The sequence below is a fragment of the Hydra viridissima genome, unplaced genomic scaffold (genome assembly GCF_058129835.1).
Source record: "Hydra viridissima isolate aposymbiotic clone 2 unplaced genomic scaffold, HvirCarnegie_v1 scaffold_1, whole genome shotgun sequence".
NCBI classification, from domain to species: Eukaryota; Metazoa; Cnidaria; class Hydrozoa; order Anthoathecata; family Hydridae; genus Hydra; species Hydra viridissima.
In genome coordinates, this window is record NW_028324300.1 from 26,882,034 (window position 1) to 26,897,952 (window position 15,919).

The 15,919-nt window shown below is 29.8% G+C and overlaps 2 protein-coding genes across 6 annotated transcripts in view; both read right to left on the minus strand.

Annotated features, from left to right (window-relative positions):
* Nucleotides 1-830: 830 nt before the first annotated feature.
* The window catches only part of LOC149894193 (mitogen-activated protein kinase kinase kinase 2-like), a 162,605-nt gene continuing 147,516 nt past the window's right edge, over nt 831-15,919 (minus strand). For 3 of the 4 annotated variants that reach the window (XM_090076195.1, XM_090076194.1, XM_090076193.1), the window contains 7 exons: nt 5,864-6,108; nt 3,424-3,651; nt 1,988-2,117; nt 1,617-1,687; nt 1,423-1,526; nt 1,178-1,342; nt 831-1,058 (listed from right to left, as the gene is read on the minus strand). In XM_090076195.1, the coding sequence (XP_089932321.1) occupies nt 995-1,058; nt 1,178-1,342; nt 1,423-1,526; nt 1,617-1,687; nt 1,988-2,117; nt 3,424-3,651; nt 5,864-6,094 (993 nt within the window). In that variant the 5' untranslated portion in view covers nt 6,095-6,108 and the 3' untranslated portion in view covers nt 831-994. Of the gene's footprint in view, nt 1,059-1,177; nt 1,343-1,422; nt 1,527-1,616; nt 1,688-1,987; nt 2,118-3,423; nt 3,652-5,863; nt 6,109-10,789; nt 10,906-15,919 lie in introns of those variants that run through there. The other variant, XM_090076196.1, reaches the window with a different exon arrangement.
* Nucleotides 10,769-12,206, minus strand: LOC149894194 (uncharacterized). 2 transcript variants are annotated; one of them, XM_090076210.1, is made up of 5 exons: nt 12,071-12,206; nt 11,666-11,739; nt 11,469-11,552; nt 11,231-11,353; nt 10,769-10,947 (listed from the first exon to the last, which is right to left on the minus strand). In XM_090076210.1, the coding sequence occupies exons 1-5, from the start codon at nt 12,088-12,090 to the stop codon at nt 10,769-10,771; spliced, it is 480 nt and encodes a 159-aa protein (XP_089932336.1). In that variant the 5' UTR covers nt 12,091-12,206. The 2 variants fall into 2 exon arrangements, with proteins under 2 accessions (XP_089932336.1, XP_089932337.1); XM_090076211.1 differs by lacking the exon at nt 11,469-11,552.

A 15,919-nucleotide genomic window follows, 5' to 3' on the forward strand; every position in this document is an offset into this window, starting at 1 on the left:
TGATTTCATGGTTAAAACATTAAAGCACACGTATTTTTAATTGTAGTTTTATTGCAAAAATATATACTTTTCTTATTTTTTAAAAATAACATTTCTTGTGTTGTTGTTTTTTTCTATACATTGGGTAGTTTTTTAGATGGCTACTTTTAAATGGCTTAAAAGTCTTGAAAAAAAGCACTCTGCATTTCAAATTAATTTACCTACTCTCTTGGCTCAAAAAAAATATAACTCTTACTTGATGTTATGCTATGTCTCCAAAATCAGCAGGTAAAATTTCTAACATATGTATTTCTATTAAATATTAGCTGTAAATTAATGTAAATTAATAATTTCAAGTTAAAATTTTTTGGATTACTTTTGAAGGTTAGATGCTACCAAAGACCTCCTGAAAAAAAAGGTCTTTTTTCTCAATTCATTGAAAACATTCAAGATAGGTTGAAAAGAGATAAACAAATGCAGCTATTGCAAGAATAAGTTTGTTATCAAATCGGTTACAAAGCGGCCTAACTGAGAAGTGTTTCTAAACACTTCTCAATTAGGCCGCTTTGTAACCGATTGTAATCTTTCTAAACATTTCTTTGTATAAAATTAACATTTTTGGTAGTTTTTCCAGTAAATTCTTACTACTTCTTAAAAAATTAAAATTTAGATGGTTACTTACCTTAATCTCGGCCACTTTCGCCTTTTAAGACAAAAAAATTCTGCTATATCATACATTTTTAAATCTAAACCTTTTTTTGAACGTTGTGAAGAGGCAATTTAAAAAACTCGCAACATCACAGAGGAAAAAAAGCACAAAAAATACTTGCCATTTAATAAAAGTGAAACAATTTCAAGATTCTATATGTATTTCAAAAATAAATAAAGACAATTTTGACATCTCGTAAATAAAAAGCGTAAATATTACAACGATGACAGTGATGACAAATCGAATGAGCAAATTATTCAATTTTTCCACAAAAAAAATTACATTTATGTAAGTACATGATGTAACTCAACCCCTTTGAACAAATGCATAGGAGAGCAATTCTGTTGCCGTAGGTCTTAATGAAGGGTCCCTAAATGAGAAATTAAAAAGTTTGCCTTTTCATCAAAATTGTAGCAAAGTATTTTTAAAACTATGGAAATTCAAAACTCATTAAAAATAAAAAAAATAAAAAGAAATATTCATTTTTACCTATTTAAACAGTCATCTACAAACTTTTTGCATGCGACTGAGGAACCATCAGGTAGAATGGGTATTGTTGGCCCAAGTCCAATCTTGAAAATGACAGCGCATGGTCTAAGTTCAAACCAAGGTGGTTTTGTTGTTAGCATCTCTATAACAGTACATCCTAACAACCTATAAAGAAAAAGGAAAAATATGTAATTACCGTAATTAAGTAGTTCTGCATTTAACTAATGATCCGTAGTTGTACTCACCATATATCAGTCTTCATACTGTATACATCACCTTTTATAACTTCAGGGCTTAACCAGTAAGGTGTCTCAAGACAAGCCAAGCATTTGAAACGTTTCATAAAAGTCTGAAAGATATTATTTATTAGAAAATAAACAGATTTTTACTAAGTAATTATACTTATAAAAAAATTTTTATTCGTATAAAACAATTTTACTGGAATTTGTTTCAAAGCACCAAAATCAGCAAGCTTGCAGTTACCACCTGAGTCTAGTAGTATATTGGCACCTGTGTAAGTACAAAAAAATTTATATTTGCATTAAATTTACATTTTCAATAAATATTTACCTGGCGTAAAAATGATGTAATACCTATTATTCAAATTTATTGTTAAATTTTCAAGTTATTCATTTAATAAGTTTTAAATAGTCTTCTGCACATGATACCAGTTTCCCTTTACTTGATCAAAATTAATACTTTACCTCTATCCTTAAAATACTACTGGTGTCCAGTACTAAAGATAATTTATACAACTTTGAGTTCACGTTTAATAAAACATACATTTTGTATTATAAACAAACAAAAAACCTTTAATATTTCTGTGGATGATGTCTTGGGAGTGCAAGTAGTTAATCCCTTCAAGAATTTGATAACAGTAAGATGATGCCACTTTTTCCTCTAAAGCACCATCTTTTAATAATTTATCATGAAGCGATCCCTAAAAAGAAAATGTGATTTATAACTTTTTTAAAAACTTTCAATAGAAATACAGTAACGCAACATCTGATATTTTTCTTCCTAATTTGCTATTTAAGTTTGCTAAAACTGCAATTTTGCTGTTATCTTAAAGCAAACAAATCAATCTGTAATTACAGAAACTCCAATCATAAAAATTACATTTTACTTTTAAAAATTTTAAATTTAACTTAGGGGTATCCAGAAATTTTTGTTAAAAAAAAAGGTCTCAAAGAACTAATCATGTGATGTAGAGTTAAAGCATAAAATAAGCATATTATGCTTTCTTTTGAAACTTGAATGTATGTGTAGTTAGATTTTTTAGGCTTTCTAGCAAGAGCACTTTCCAAATGCCACAGCATCTCATTGCCAATGATCCTCTATTATCTTTACATCAATTTAGAGTCTAAAAACTGCTGACTAATGGCACCATTGAAAGAACCATTCATGACAATCTTTGTCTTCAATAACTTATATACCCAATCAGCCTAAGACAATTCCAAAAGCAACACAAGTCACCTTTTACCAACAGACTTTGTCCAAAGTCAACAAAGGTAAATGAAAATTGTGTGGCATTTTGATGGACAGCAAACCCTTGATATACTTGACACACTTTTGTTGCAAGAAATTAAATTTATCAAGTGCAGGTGTTGGAGAATCCCAAAGAGTAGTTGTCTGGTGAGGCCAATTAGAGCCTACATGGTCACCACCATGTTTAAATTAATAGGTCACCACCTGGTCCACTGCATAGGTAAGGAAAAAACCATAAGTGCTCAAACATATATCAAAGACTTCCTCTAACCTGTTGTTTGTGTCATTGAGAAGCAATGACTAGCCAGGCACCAAAAACATGAAAATCTTCCGTAGGAGGACAAAACCTCATCTTACTTTTGTATGTAACTCATTATATCATTACTTTTGGACACTCCTACAACAGAATGCTTCTTCAATACTTCTCCTCTAGTACTATCTGCCACCTATCTAACTATCAAGTTTAGCTGTGTCATAAGTTTAAAACCAAAAATGTTTCAGCTTAAATCTTTAATACTCAGCAGATGAAACTATTTTCACAGTAAAAAGTTTTGTAAATTATTGGTGACATAAATATCACAAACTTTTAAATGACAAACAGCTAAATAGGTGAAGTAAAACAAGCAAAAAAAAGTCAAAAAAGACAATTCAACAAGAAACTTTTGGAAAAGACAATTCATCAACAAAACTAAAATATTATAGTAAAAAGTGTAATCTTAAAAAAGTGAAATAAAATTGGACCTATAAAATCCACTTACCCCTTCCATATACTCCATAAATATAGAGAAGGATATTACACCTGGAAATGTTTCAGTTTGAGATGTGCCAAAATATTTCACAACTCGCTCATGATTCAAATTTTTATAAAGGTTGATTCCATTTTGAAGTTCTTCCACCTCTTTCAATATGGTATTGTTGATTGGTACAATATCAATGCATTTAACAGCACATTCTTTGCCAGTATTTAAATCTTTACAATGATAAACCTAACAAACAAAAAAATATTATGTAAAAATATTATTTCTGGAAAACTTTCTTAAATAATAATAGTTATTACACAGGCCAACAGAACTTTTCTTCTTCTAGTTGTAAGAAAAGTTAGAGTTGTTTGTGGACAAATAAATTTCATAATTTACCCCTTTTTTTATAAGACCATTTTTTTAAACATTTCTAATTTTGCAAGCTCTCAAGATTTATAGACTTTTAATTTACATTAAGCTATGTTGCAATATATTGAAGAATTAAAGGGAACAGAATTCAATAGCTTTTACATTTCTTTCTGAAAGATTTTTTTTCATTAGGAATAATTTTTTTTTTTGAAAGAAAAATTTGTCATGAACTTTGCACTCTTGATGATGGCAAAACAATTAAGTACTTTTTCAAAACGCTTTTGTAATGAGGAAAAATGCACTCTGAACAAATACTTCTTTGACAGCCTAAGATATCATCTAATTCCTAACTTATCCAGTACCTGTTAAAAGAAACTTTGTGAGCCCACTTAATAATGATATCATACAAACTGAAGATTAAAAAAAAAAAAATAATAATTTGCAAGTTCTTTTCCCTTAACTATATGTTAGGACAACCAACTTTCCACCAAAAGATGGTTGTCCTAATATGTAGTATATGCAACCAATAATGTTAATTCCATTAACTGATTTTGTTCTGGTTGTTGTAGATGGGTTAGTTTGATCCTGAACTAACAGATTTCCATTTGTATATATTTAATAACTCAAGGTAAGTTACTAATTGAGTGAAGTACATTCATTTAAGGTTCCTTTTAAAAATTTTGTGAAACTTCTAAAGCTGTTAAAAAACACATTAAGGAGTTTTAATTCCACCTAAATCCTACTACGTCTCTATGATATAAAAAAAATTGTTTTTTTTTGGTTATTATCTAACAGGGCTGAAATAACAAAATGTTATATAGGTTCAAAAGAAACATAAACATAGTAATACTGATGATACTCAGTTTTTTTAGTTATCTCAAAATATGACAAAACAACTTGGGCCACTGTGATATGGACTATGACCATATTGTTATTGAATTGAAATTAATATTTTTCTTTCAAAGCGCATTTTTGTTGATGCAAAAACAAAAAAAGATGGTACAATTTACAATTTAATATTTTTATACTTAAGATTAACAAATGTTATAAACTTATATATCAATAACAAGTAAAAAAAACATTGGTATTTTTAAGCGATAGAATTATAAGAAAATAGAAACATCCCCATCAAAGAAATATTTAAATGAAAGTCAAATAAACATGGTTGTGGTTTGGTGAAACAAAAGGATGTAAAATATAAAGGAATCAACTGCTTGGAGTTTATAGATACAATAATGGATACTAAAATGTATTGTAAAACCTCCAACAAAGCTAAATGCTTCTGCCCATAAACTATCTTTAGCCATTTTCTTGCCAAAGAAGTGCTTTTAATGGTCCTAAGCAAATTAACAATAATCACTTTTGTTAAAATAAATATTTCAAAATTAGTGGTGTTTAAATGTTAATTGTGATTTAACATTAAAACCAAATTATTGAGACTTCAAGCCTTTCAATCGAAAATCAACATCTGTTACCTAATGTTATTGGTAACATTTTACCTCTAATCCCTCGGCTCAATCTGATGGGTCATTTGAAATAATGCTTGCAAGTTATGTCATAAACCAGCTTTACAGAAGTGACTCAGACCACAAGTAATGATTGTAAAACACTTTGTAAATCTTTTTTTAGCACATTATTTATCAAACACCTACAGTTCATAGAATTTTGAGTGTGTGGCTTTATCTGGATAGAGTTAAAATTGAACAATACAGGCAATAAACCTTTTCTTTCAAAATAGTCAAACTTTTAGAGAAACTTTTAACAGTTGTCAATGTCAAACAGCTTAAACAGTTTTTCCTCTGGGAAAAAATTTCATTATTGAAATTCAAGTCCATTTATATAAGTTTGTGCACTCTTTTAATCATTCCAACTAAAAGATTTTGAAATTATATATAGCTACTCTACCATATGTGCATATTAATACCCACAAAAAATTTCTTAGAAATCACCATAAATATTAATTCTGATTTTTTACAGAGAGTGGGAAAAATGGGTGTCATTTTCGAACTTTACAAAACCAAATTAACATAAAACAAGTGACTTTTTTTGTGTTGAATTGTGTTTATTAAAACAAAATAAAAGATATTACCCTTCCAATATCACCACACCCAACTAGATTTTTTTGCTCCCATTTGAAGTTAGCATAGCTTTCAGTTTCATTTGACATCAGCCAATCATATTCATTAAATGGCACCTTGTTGTCACTGTTAGGATATTGACAATCAAGTGTTATGCCATCACTACTACAACTACTGCTATAAGCAATACTTGACACAGATGTTGCTGGTTGAATGTTTTCAGAAGTGTTTAAAGTTTCCATCCGACTTAATGTATCTGAAGAGAAAGATGATCAAATAAATTTATAAAATTCTGAAAACCTGGCAGTATATCTAAACTAAAAATAAATTTAAGTAAATAAAATTACAAATTTAAGAAAATGTTCTTTATTGAAATTAAATTTGCATGGGCTTCAAACTTTACAACCTCTAACCTAATGTAATTGTCTTTCCAATAGCTCTTCATTGTTTTATTAAATCACTCAGTTGAACCAAATAACATCATCAAAATGATTAAGGATTTTGTAAAATATTACTTTGAACAACAAAAAAGGTTTTATTTTTTAACAATTCAAAATAGTAAAAAAGTAATTATAATCAAAAAGACCTAATTCATAGGTATAAATCCTTTATGAAAATCAGCAACAGCATATAATTTTAAACATAACTCTCAAAAAACAAAAAAAGGGCCTAGGGATTAAGTGAAATGATAAGTTTTTACCATAATATAGAATTAAAAAAAGAATAACAGAAAATTAGCACAAAATGAATAATATTTAGCAATGAGAAATAGCTGGATTTGATAAAATCAGCTTTATTGCAGTAATTCACTGGTAAAACTGAAGCATTATTACTTCGAATAGCCTACAATTAGCTTCATTTAAACCAATTTTAGGAACCATGTAAGAATCAAATTCAATTCACTAGGAAAAAAAACTTAAGTAATGAATCTTCAAATATTCTTAAGATCAATATCACTGATGTTTAAGTCAAAGTTAATCAAAGCTCTAAAATTTCATCTAAAAGTACAAAGTGATTTTTGTCATAGCAGATGGAAACCTTTTTATCTCACAATGGGATGACCTCATGTAAGGCTTTAAAGCTATACCCTTAATAAACTACTTGGGTGTCCCAAAAGAAGGAAGAAACATTTTTGTTTGAAAATTGTTTTGCATACCCTCCTGAAATTTCAACTGTCTTATGATAACACTTGATTTTCTTACATCAATTAATTGACCTTTAGGAGTCAAACTATTGCACTTTGCAAAGTCACTCCTGTAATTTTTCCACAACATGCAAAAGGTACTGTTGCACTTTGTTATTGTAGCATTTAAATTCTACATAAAATGCAACACCACATTTGATATAGTCATCAACACAAACTAAATTAACAACCAACTCATATGCAGTCTTGTGTGCACTCTCTGCAACTAGAATCTTTGGTGGTTTCAATTTTTAGTTGTTTTGAAAAAACTTCTAGAGATAGATAATTCATGCAATGCATGGGACATAGTCTTAAGTAGATGCAGTCCTCCATAATCTCCATTTTGCTGACCCATTTTATGCCTTTTCCTGATAAGAGATAATGAGAAAACAAAGAGATGATTACCAGCTCTAGGCTCAAGTATTATGAGTGGCACATCATCATCTTGAGATCAAAAGTCTGAAAACAACATCACCATTAACATCAAGCCTTTGGATGAGTTGAATAACATATGGTGCATCAGCAACTACTAGTCTTAAGTAGATGCTAACCACAAATCTGTTGAAGTTTAGTTTCTCAACCAATTTGATACCATCAAAAAACAATTCCATTTTCACTGTGCAGATATCCTTGACCATCTGATGCAGTCTATGAAAGGCACTAGGTTTTTGAAGCATTGTCAACAAAACCAACCAGACTTGCAGCTAGTTGGAGAAGTTTTTTATAATCACCTTTTGGATGGCCCAGTTGATGAAAAAAACAGTGCAAAAGCATCAGATAAATGTGCTTTAAACATGTGATGGCAACAGGCCATCTACACCAAGCTGCTACCAATAGCTCTCTCTAAAAGTGTGCAGGCTCCTTTATGTCTGCCTGCTTCTGAAACCATCATGCCAAAGTACATCAAAATCACAAGCGCATCACATTTCCAAGACTTCAAAAGTACCAAAACTACTGCCATAGCTGTCTTTCCTGACAGCTATGGCAGTAGTTCTGGTACTTTTGAAGTGGATTATGAATATAACAACATGCAACAATTTTAGAGACCAAGTAATAGACATTTTCAAAATTATTAAACAATTATTAGAAAACACAAAAGATGTTTACATGAAAAATGTCTGCCTAGTGCCAGGTAGCATGACAATTACATTTACACAAAATACACACAAAGGTCAAGTAAGTAAAGGTGAAAATGTTACATTGTGAAAAATTATGAATCTTGACAACTTTTTATGATTTTCAAGTTTAGTTTGCTTTTAAAGCTTTTTATGATTTAAAAGTTTCAAATCAGGCATTTTAAACAAAACTTATACAGTTATTTCAGAAACTTCTTGACCCTGGGGGACACCTATATGTTATTTTAATTTACTTCAAATTTGCAGGAAATATTATAAGGCCAGAAGAATATGCAGGTAATATTATAAGGCCAGAAAAATGTAATTTAAACTTTTGAGACACCCTAAATAACTACTGCATTATTAGAGTTCCACATTTTTCCAGATTTATGTAACAAACTTTATATTTGATATAACAAATTTAGCCTGCTATCCCTATACTAAACATTCAAACTGTTTTTAAAACCAAGTTTAATATCAATATAAAGTGAATGTCTTTTTTTAGAATAAATTTCTTTGAATAAATTTAAAAATTATGACATCAACAACTCTAAAATTATTTCAGAACATTTTTACACCTTGCTTCAAAAAAGTTGAAATTGTTTCTTGCAAAAATAACATTTTATAAAAAACAATATTTCAAAATTTTTTTTTTGAAAAAAAAAAAAACAAAACAAAAACAAAAAAAAACAAACAACACATATTTAAAAATTAGTGCTTTTTTGAAAACTAGCTTATACCAAAAACTTTTAACAAAATCCATATAAAGTAAATCATCCCTCAAAAGATAAATTTTATCTGTTAAGCTTATTTAAATCTAAAAAATACATAAACGGTTCAAAAAGTGGTGTTCAAGTAAAAGTTTTTTAAAAGCAGTTAACCAAATATGAGTATTCAGAAAGTTTTTAAATAAGAGAATTTTTTGTTGCAAAATTTTTGAGAAAAAATTTTACTGATACTGTTATACTCTTTTTATAATTTTTTTTAAAAATAGAAAAACTAACTCCTATTTTACTCAAAGACAATATAAATTTATATTTGAATGCCCAGTTAAACTCTTAAATGTAAAGTATGGCAGTAATGCAACATACTTATCTAACACATATACAATGTTTTTTTTAAAAAAATTTAACTTAGTGAACTTTAACTAAGTCAATTTTGTGATTCATTGCTTATAAATGATTAATGCTAAATTAACAAACTTTAAACAAACAGCACTAGTGGACAAAGACTTAATTAAACTATGGATTCAAAGGGGTCAATCTAGTGGTCTATCTGCCAAAAAAGCATTATTTTTTAAAACTTATTTTAGTGAGACTGTTAATTTTGTAAAAAACATTTGTAAAGAAGGGTTCTTTTTTGATGTAATGTTGTACTGTGTTACAGACATACTTTTAATTGCTAGAGAAGTAATTAAAAATAAAATTTGTGAAAAGTCAAAATAGAGCAGATTGTGGGATATTGATACAGAAGATTAATTCTATGATAACAAATGAAGAGAAAATGTAGTGCCTGCTTCAAGATACTGAAGTTACTAAAATTCACTGTAATTAGACACCAAGAAATTGTTCAAAAACACTGCAATCATTAAAAAAGAAGCCATTTTTGAAATGTCTACATAAAACCTTAGAGCATTATGAAAACCTCACTGATGTATGTATGTATGTATGTATGTATGTATGTATGTATGTATGTATGTATGTATGTATGTATGTATGTATGTATGTATGTATGTATGTATGTATGTATGTATGGATGCATATATGTACTGCCATTATTACATTTTGAGAAATTTAATTATATGGATAATGGTATTTAAATTATAACCTGTTATATAGTGCAGCTAACTGCTAGCTATTTTTAATTTATTCAATACTATTTTCTATGCATCATTTTTTTCAAAAATTTTATTGATTAAAGTTTAAGTAATTTTCTTTCTTTTAAATTCAAATTATTGTAATTATTTCTTGTTAGATATTAGATATTAGTTGTTTTTTTTTAATTTTGTAACTGCTTCCTTTTTATAATTTTATAATTTAACGGAATAATTAGAATTTTAAAGAAAGTAGGAAAAAAATAAAAAGAAAAAAATCTATATTTTTGCATTCCTTAGTGTATTTCATTTACTCAACTTATTGCAAAAATTTGAAGTTTGTTGTTAATTTTAACACGCTGACTGCCAATAGGATTTTCGTAAAATGCCTAAAAATTATTTTCACGTTTTAGGTTTAATTTAAATAGAATAGGTCAAAATAAAAGTATTTCATTTGTTTTGAGATATTTTTGAAGTGATACTTCATTTGTTTTGAGATATTTTTGAAGTGATAACTTTAGCTTGTCATTTTGCCCCCGAAGGGCAGAATAACAAGCTAAAGTTAATATGTTGTGTCGGCCACCGGTGGCGGACGCGGCTCAATTGGAATACCCTGGTGTCCAATTGTCTCAATTGGAATACCCTGGTGACAAAAAAATTTATTTAGTATTTTCAATACTTTTTAAATATATTTTTATTTTAAATACTTTGAACTATTTTTATTTTAAAAACTTTTATAAAGTATTTTACCCAGCACTGCTAAAACAAACAAAAAAAAATGCAAAATTAGAACATATTAATACTGCTATATTGTCAAGATTGCTACCTGATTTTCTTTTGCTTTTACATATTTCTGCTTTTTACTAGAATTTCGATCAAAGCCATGGTGACAGTCAAATCTTTTTGTTGACAGAACAATATAAGGAGTGTTATGAAAGTCTGAAGACATTTCCCACAACACTTTGTGCTTATCAGCATGCATATCTAAAAAAAATATTTAACTCATAAAATCTGTTATGAATGTTATGTGTCTATATTTATTGTAATAGAATTATGTTTATTACAATAGAAACAATTCTATTACAATAAATATAGATACATGAAGCTCACAATGAAGTAGAAAAAAGAAATAAATCTTTATTTCTATTAACATTATTTAAATAAAAGGAAAACTAGCCATGTGTGTACAATGTATGAAACAGTTAAGTTGAACAGAGATGATGATTAGAAGACTTCAAAATCAAACAAGATATAATGATTCAAATACCTGTATTACCAAAGTTCTTTGGGGTTGAAAAGGCAGCATACCGAACAGAATTATATATCTCGTAACTTTGAAGACATAGATCAGCTTCTTTCATTGAATCACAAATGTAAATGCAAATGTTATCTAAAATTTTAGATGTTGATCCATTTTTAGAGTTTAAATCTTTTTATTCAATCAAAATTTAAGTATAACTATGACAAATTGACTCAAAACAAAAATAAACAAAAACCTTGCAAACCTAATATGTTATTTTGTTCATTATCTAAAACAAGACATTGTGAAACTTCCTCAATAGAATTGCAAATGTGTGTTGTATTTTTTTCTACAATTAACAACAGTGTTTTATTAACTTAAAAACATGTAATTTGTACCATATACATTAATATTTTTACATAATTTAAATCAATATAAATTACAAAAAAGTAATCAAATAACCTTTCACATTTATGAAATTTTCTGCTTCATCATTTGACATGTCAGTTATGTCATCATAATCTGATAAATCTGAACTAAAATAATAAGTTTGTTTAGATGATAAGCCTTCATATAAGCTTATCATTGATAAGCGTATATATATAGACTTATCATTTAAAAAATGAAAGTTCTAATACATAGTATTAATAATAATAATAAAAACAATAATAATAGCAATAATAATAATAACAGTACTATGTTTCAAAACTTTCATTAAAAAAGTTTTTAATACAAAACTATAATTTTTTTATATTATTATTGTAACATTTAGTAAACAATTCAATTATACTAATTAGTCTTTTTTTTTAAATATTCATGTTTTGTTAAATTAACTAATGGAAACGCTATATAACTTTTTAAAACTACCTTTTCATAGCCACATTCATTCTAAGTCGTTTCGATTAGTGTGTTCCTTTAAAAGCCACTTTGAAATTCGCGCAATTAGAATTTTAAAACTGGCTAAATTATACCTCAAGCAAATATGCGCATAATTACAAGTGGACTTTGATCGACTTCTGAGTGATAGTTTCTTTCGCCAACCGCAAAACATTTTTGCTCCTAACTTCTTACCAATTGTCGAATCAAGAGGTGGAAACCATCTATAGTCCAGGTCAAGCCACTACCATGCTTGGTTTTCTTAAATATCCGGTAGAGTACCAAGTCTCGGAAGGAATGAATCAGCTGTGGCAAAGAGACACCACTGCCGTTGCCGATCTTGCAGGGAACACTAGATTTAGTTAAAGGCAAGATTTCATCATTAAGCACCCCGCCGATAAAGGAACATTTTCATTCTGCATTCCGTTGAAGCACATTTTTGGATTTTGCGAAGATTACGAAAAAGTTCTTTACGGATTTAAGAACACGATTACTCTTGTGAGAAAGAGCGATGATGATGCGATTTTTAAAACTAATGCAACAGCTGCCGGAAAAGTGAACTTGAGCAAACTGTCTTTGTTTATGCCTCATGTCACTCCCTCTTTTATGGCAAACAGCAATCTTTACAAACTAATCGAGTCCAAAGTGGACGTGCCTTGTCGTTTAAATCCAGACAGTGCGACACCATTGCCGTGCCAGTGTCCAATACATTCAGTTGGAGATTGAGCGCTAGATCTGCCAGTGAAAGACCGAGGTACATTATTGTTGGATTTCAAACCAATAAAGATGGCGATCAAGATTTTAACCCTTCCGTATTCAACCACTGCGATTTGAAAAACATGTACGTCACATTAAACAGCGAAAGGTACCCTGCCATCGATTACGACTTGTCCTTCCCAAACAACAAATTTTCGAGGGCTTACAGGGACGCGTGCAAGTTTGACAACAAGATTTTTGGAATCAGCGAAATCATCGCTCAGCCTAATTTGACGGCGTTGAATTACAGACACATTTGCCCTCTTTTTGTTTTTGACGTGAGCAAGCAGGCCGAGAGATTGAAATCGACCGTGTTGGACATGCAGATTAAGGCCACCTTTAATAATAACGTTCCTGCAGACACTCAAGCCTTTGCTGTCGTCATTTCTGACAAATTGCTCAGAATCAAATCCGACGGAAACAGAATGAACGTGGTGTATTGATCCTAAAAAAATAAATTGGTCCTTAATAAAAAGGATGAAGTATACGAAAAAGGATTTGAAAAATTTGCTTACCGAAAACGTCGAAAACCAAAATGGGGTTGATGATGATTGCGGTGAAAAACCATCTGATCGACAAAAATGCGATGATGGAGGACGTCAAGCCGATAGATTCAAAATATGAAAGGCTTCGTTTGATCCGAAACAATCCCGTGGCTGTAAAAATGACTCATGCTGAAACAGGTGAGGTATTCGAATATGGCTCTCTTTACAAAGCGATGAAAGAGACAGGACATGACAACAATTATTTGGAGAGGCGAAACGGAAAAGTGGATGAAAATGGATTTAAGATAGAAATTCTGAAATAAAAATGTCTTTTCATCCGTTTTTTCTGCAGTGCAGCAAAAGAGAGTCTGACGTCAACAAGAAAAAGCAGCTCGAGGCTCTTGCGTTTAAGGCTGAATACGGAAAATTTAAAATTCCAAAAATGTACAGCGATGAGAAAAGAAACGAGCTTTACGCGATTTTGTGGGATGACAAAGAGGACGACTATTCGCGAATGGAAAAAGAAATCAAAGAGCACAACAGAGAGTGATGCAATTTGAAAAAGCGAGAAAAGCTGAGAGCGATCGACAGACACGTGCTAGGCTTGGACTACGATTTCGAAGAGAAGAAAAGAATTTCTGGAAAACTGAAAATGGACATGCTGCTCACAAAAATAGCAGATTTTCCTGGCGACGTTGCTGAAAATGAAAAAAATTGAATTCGAGTTAAATAAGTTCCAGCTCAAATAAAAAAGATGGGAGATGAAAGAATAAGAGAGTTGGATGAAAGAATAAGACGGTTGCAAGAAACCCAACATTTGTTGGAAGAAAGTATAAGGCCGTTGGATGATGAAATATGGAGATTGAGTGGTGAAATAGTGAGATTGGAAGGCTTAGGAGATGAAAAATTGAATGGTGAAATAGCGATGTTGGAAAATGAAAGATGGAGATTGATTGGTGATACAGATATATTGGAAGGTCAAGTGTTTGGATTGGAAAGTGAAGTGATAGATTTGCAAGGCGAAAGATGGGTATTGAGTGACGGTTTACCGAGAAATTTACCTGAAGCGGAAAATTTACCTGAATCGGAAAATGATATTATTACAAAAGAGTGGGAAGAACTTCAAAAATTAATTTCAGCTCATTGGATGGGAAGATTTTGCGCTTCTGCTGCTTAAACATCTTTTCGAAGAATTAAAAAAATTGAATCAATTTTAATAAATTTCATCAGAAATGAAAAAAAGATGGATGATGAATTTGAATATTCTGGCGACGACTTGGCTGAATGTCTTCATTCAGAGGATGAAATTGACAGCTTGAAAATTCAGAGGATGAAATTGGCGAGCTTAAAAATGGACTATTGAAAATTTCATCATGGTGGTTAACACGGTTAATATGATTTTTTAATTCTTTTAAAAGAATTAAAAAATTGAATTTGAGATAAATAAATTCTATCTCAAATAAAAAAGATGGAAAACAACATGAATGTAATTGACGAAACCATTGTATTTGATGCATAATTGTGCATAATTTGTGCATGTAATTGACGAAACCATTGTATTTGATGCATAATTGTGCATAATTTGTGCATGTAATTGACGAAACCATTGTATTTGATGAATTGGGTGATAAGTGCATAATTGAATATTTAGAAGAACCACCTGTTGTTCCTCCTCCAATATTTTCGATCAGTAATTTTATGAAGAAAAATATGGGAGATATTATAGAGTCAGCATTTTCATTCATTAATTAGACGGATGAAAATATTATAGACATGATAGATTCAACATTTTCAATGCGTAGTAAGATGGACAAAAAGACTCTTGAAAAGATTGTTAAAAAAATGGTTGAAAAGATGGATGAAAAGATTTGGAACGTGTATTATTTATTCAACCATTTCTTCATTCATCAAGAATGTATGACGGAAGAAGAATTGAGGAAAATTGCAAAAGACAAAAAAGTGAAAAATTATTACAAAATGAAAAAAGCTGATCTTTTAAAAGCAGTTCATCAGGTATATGAACTTCAAGCACGAGGCAACTTGAAAAGTTTGTGTGAATTTTTTGAAAAGATACAATATCTTCCAAATCAGTACCAAAAAACCTTTAATAAAATGATCATGAATATGCAACTATATGAATTGTTGGACATGGAGGGTGTGTTTCATGACATCATTTTTTATTTTGATGGAAAAAACAAAGAATTGGAAATTGAAGAAAAAGAAATGAGAGATAATGTCTGTGATCTTGCTAAAATATTCAGAGATGACTATATTGACGAAAAAGACGATTCCGATTCAGATTCAGAATTTAGTTTATGGGGATGTGTTAGCGAATTCCTGTGATCACTGATTTTTAATTCTTTTCAAAGAATTAAAAAATTGAATTTGAGATAAATAAAAATATTTCAGTATTTAAAAAGATGATTTACACAAGAAAGGCTTTGAAAGATTTGCTGATCAAAAACGGCATTACCGACAAAAACGGCAGACACTTTGATAGCTTTAACACTGATCGCTGTTGAAAGCAATCTGATCAATAAAATCTGTTTAATGGAAAATGTGAAAGAAAAGAGACCTGTGGGGAGACCGAGAGTACATG

Excerpts from the sequence above, each read along its gene's own strand:
- LOC149894194 (XM_090076210.1), bottom strand. The coding sequence starts at position 12,090 with ATGAATGTGGCTATGAAAAG. Across the intron at positions 11,740-12,070 it reads ATGAATGTGGCTATGAAAAG|TTCAGATTTATCAGATTATG; the intron begins GTAGTTTTAAAA and ends TTATTATTTTAG. Across the intron at positions 11,354-11,468 it reads TGAACAAAATAACATATTAG|ATAACATTTGCATTTACATT; the intron begins GTTTGCAAGGTT and ends CTAAAATTTTAG.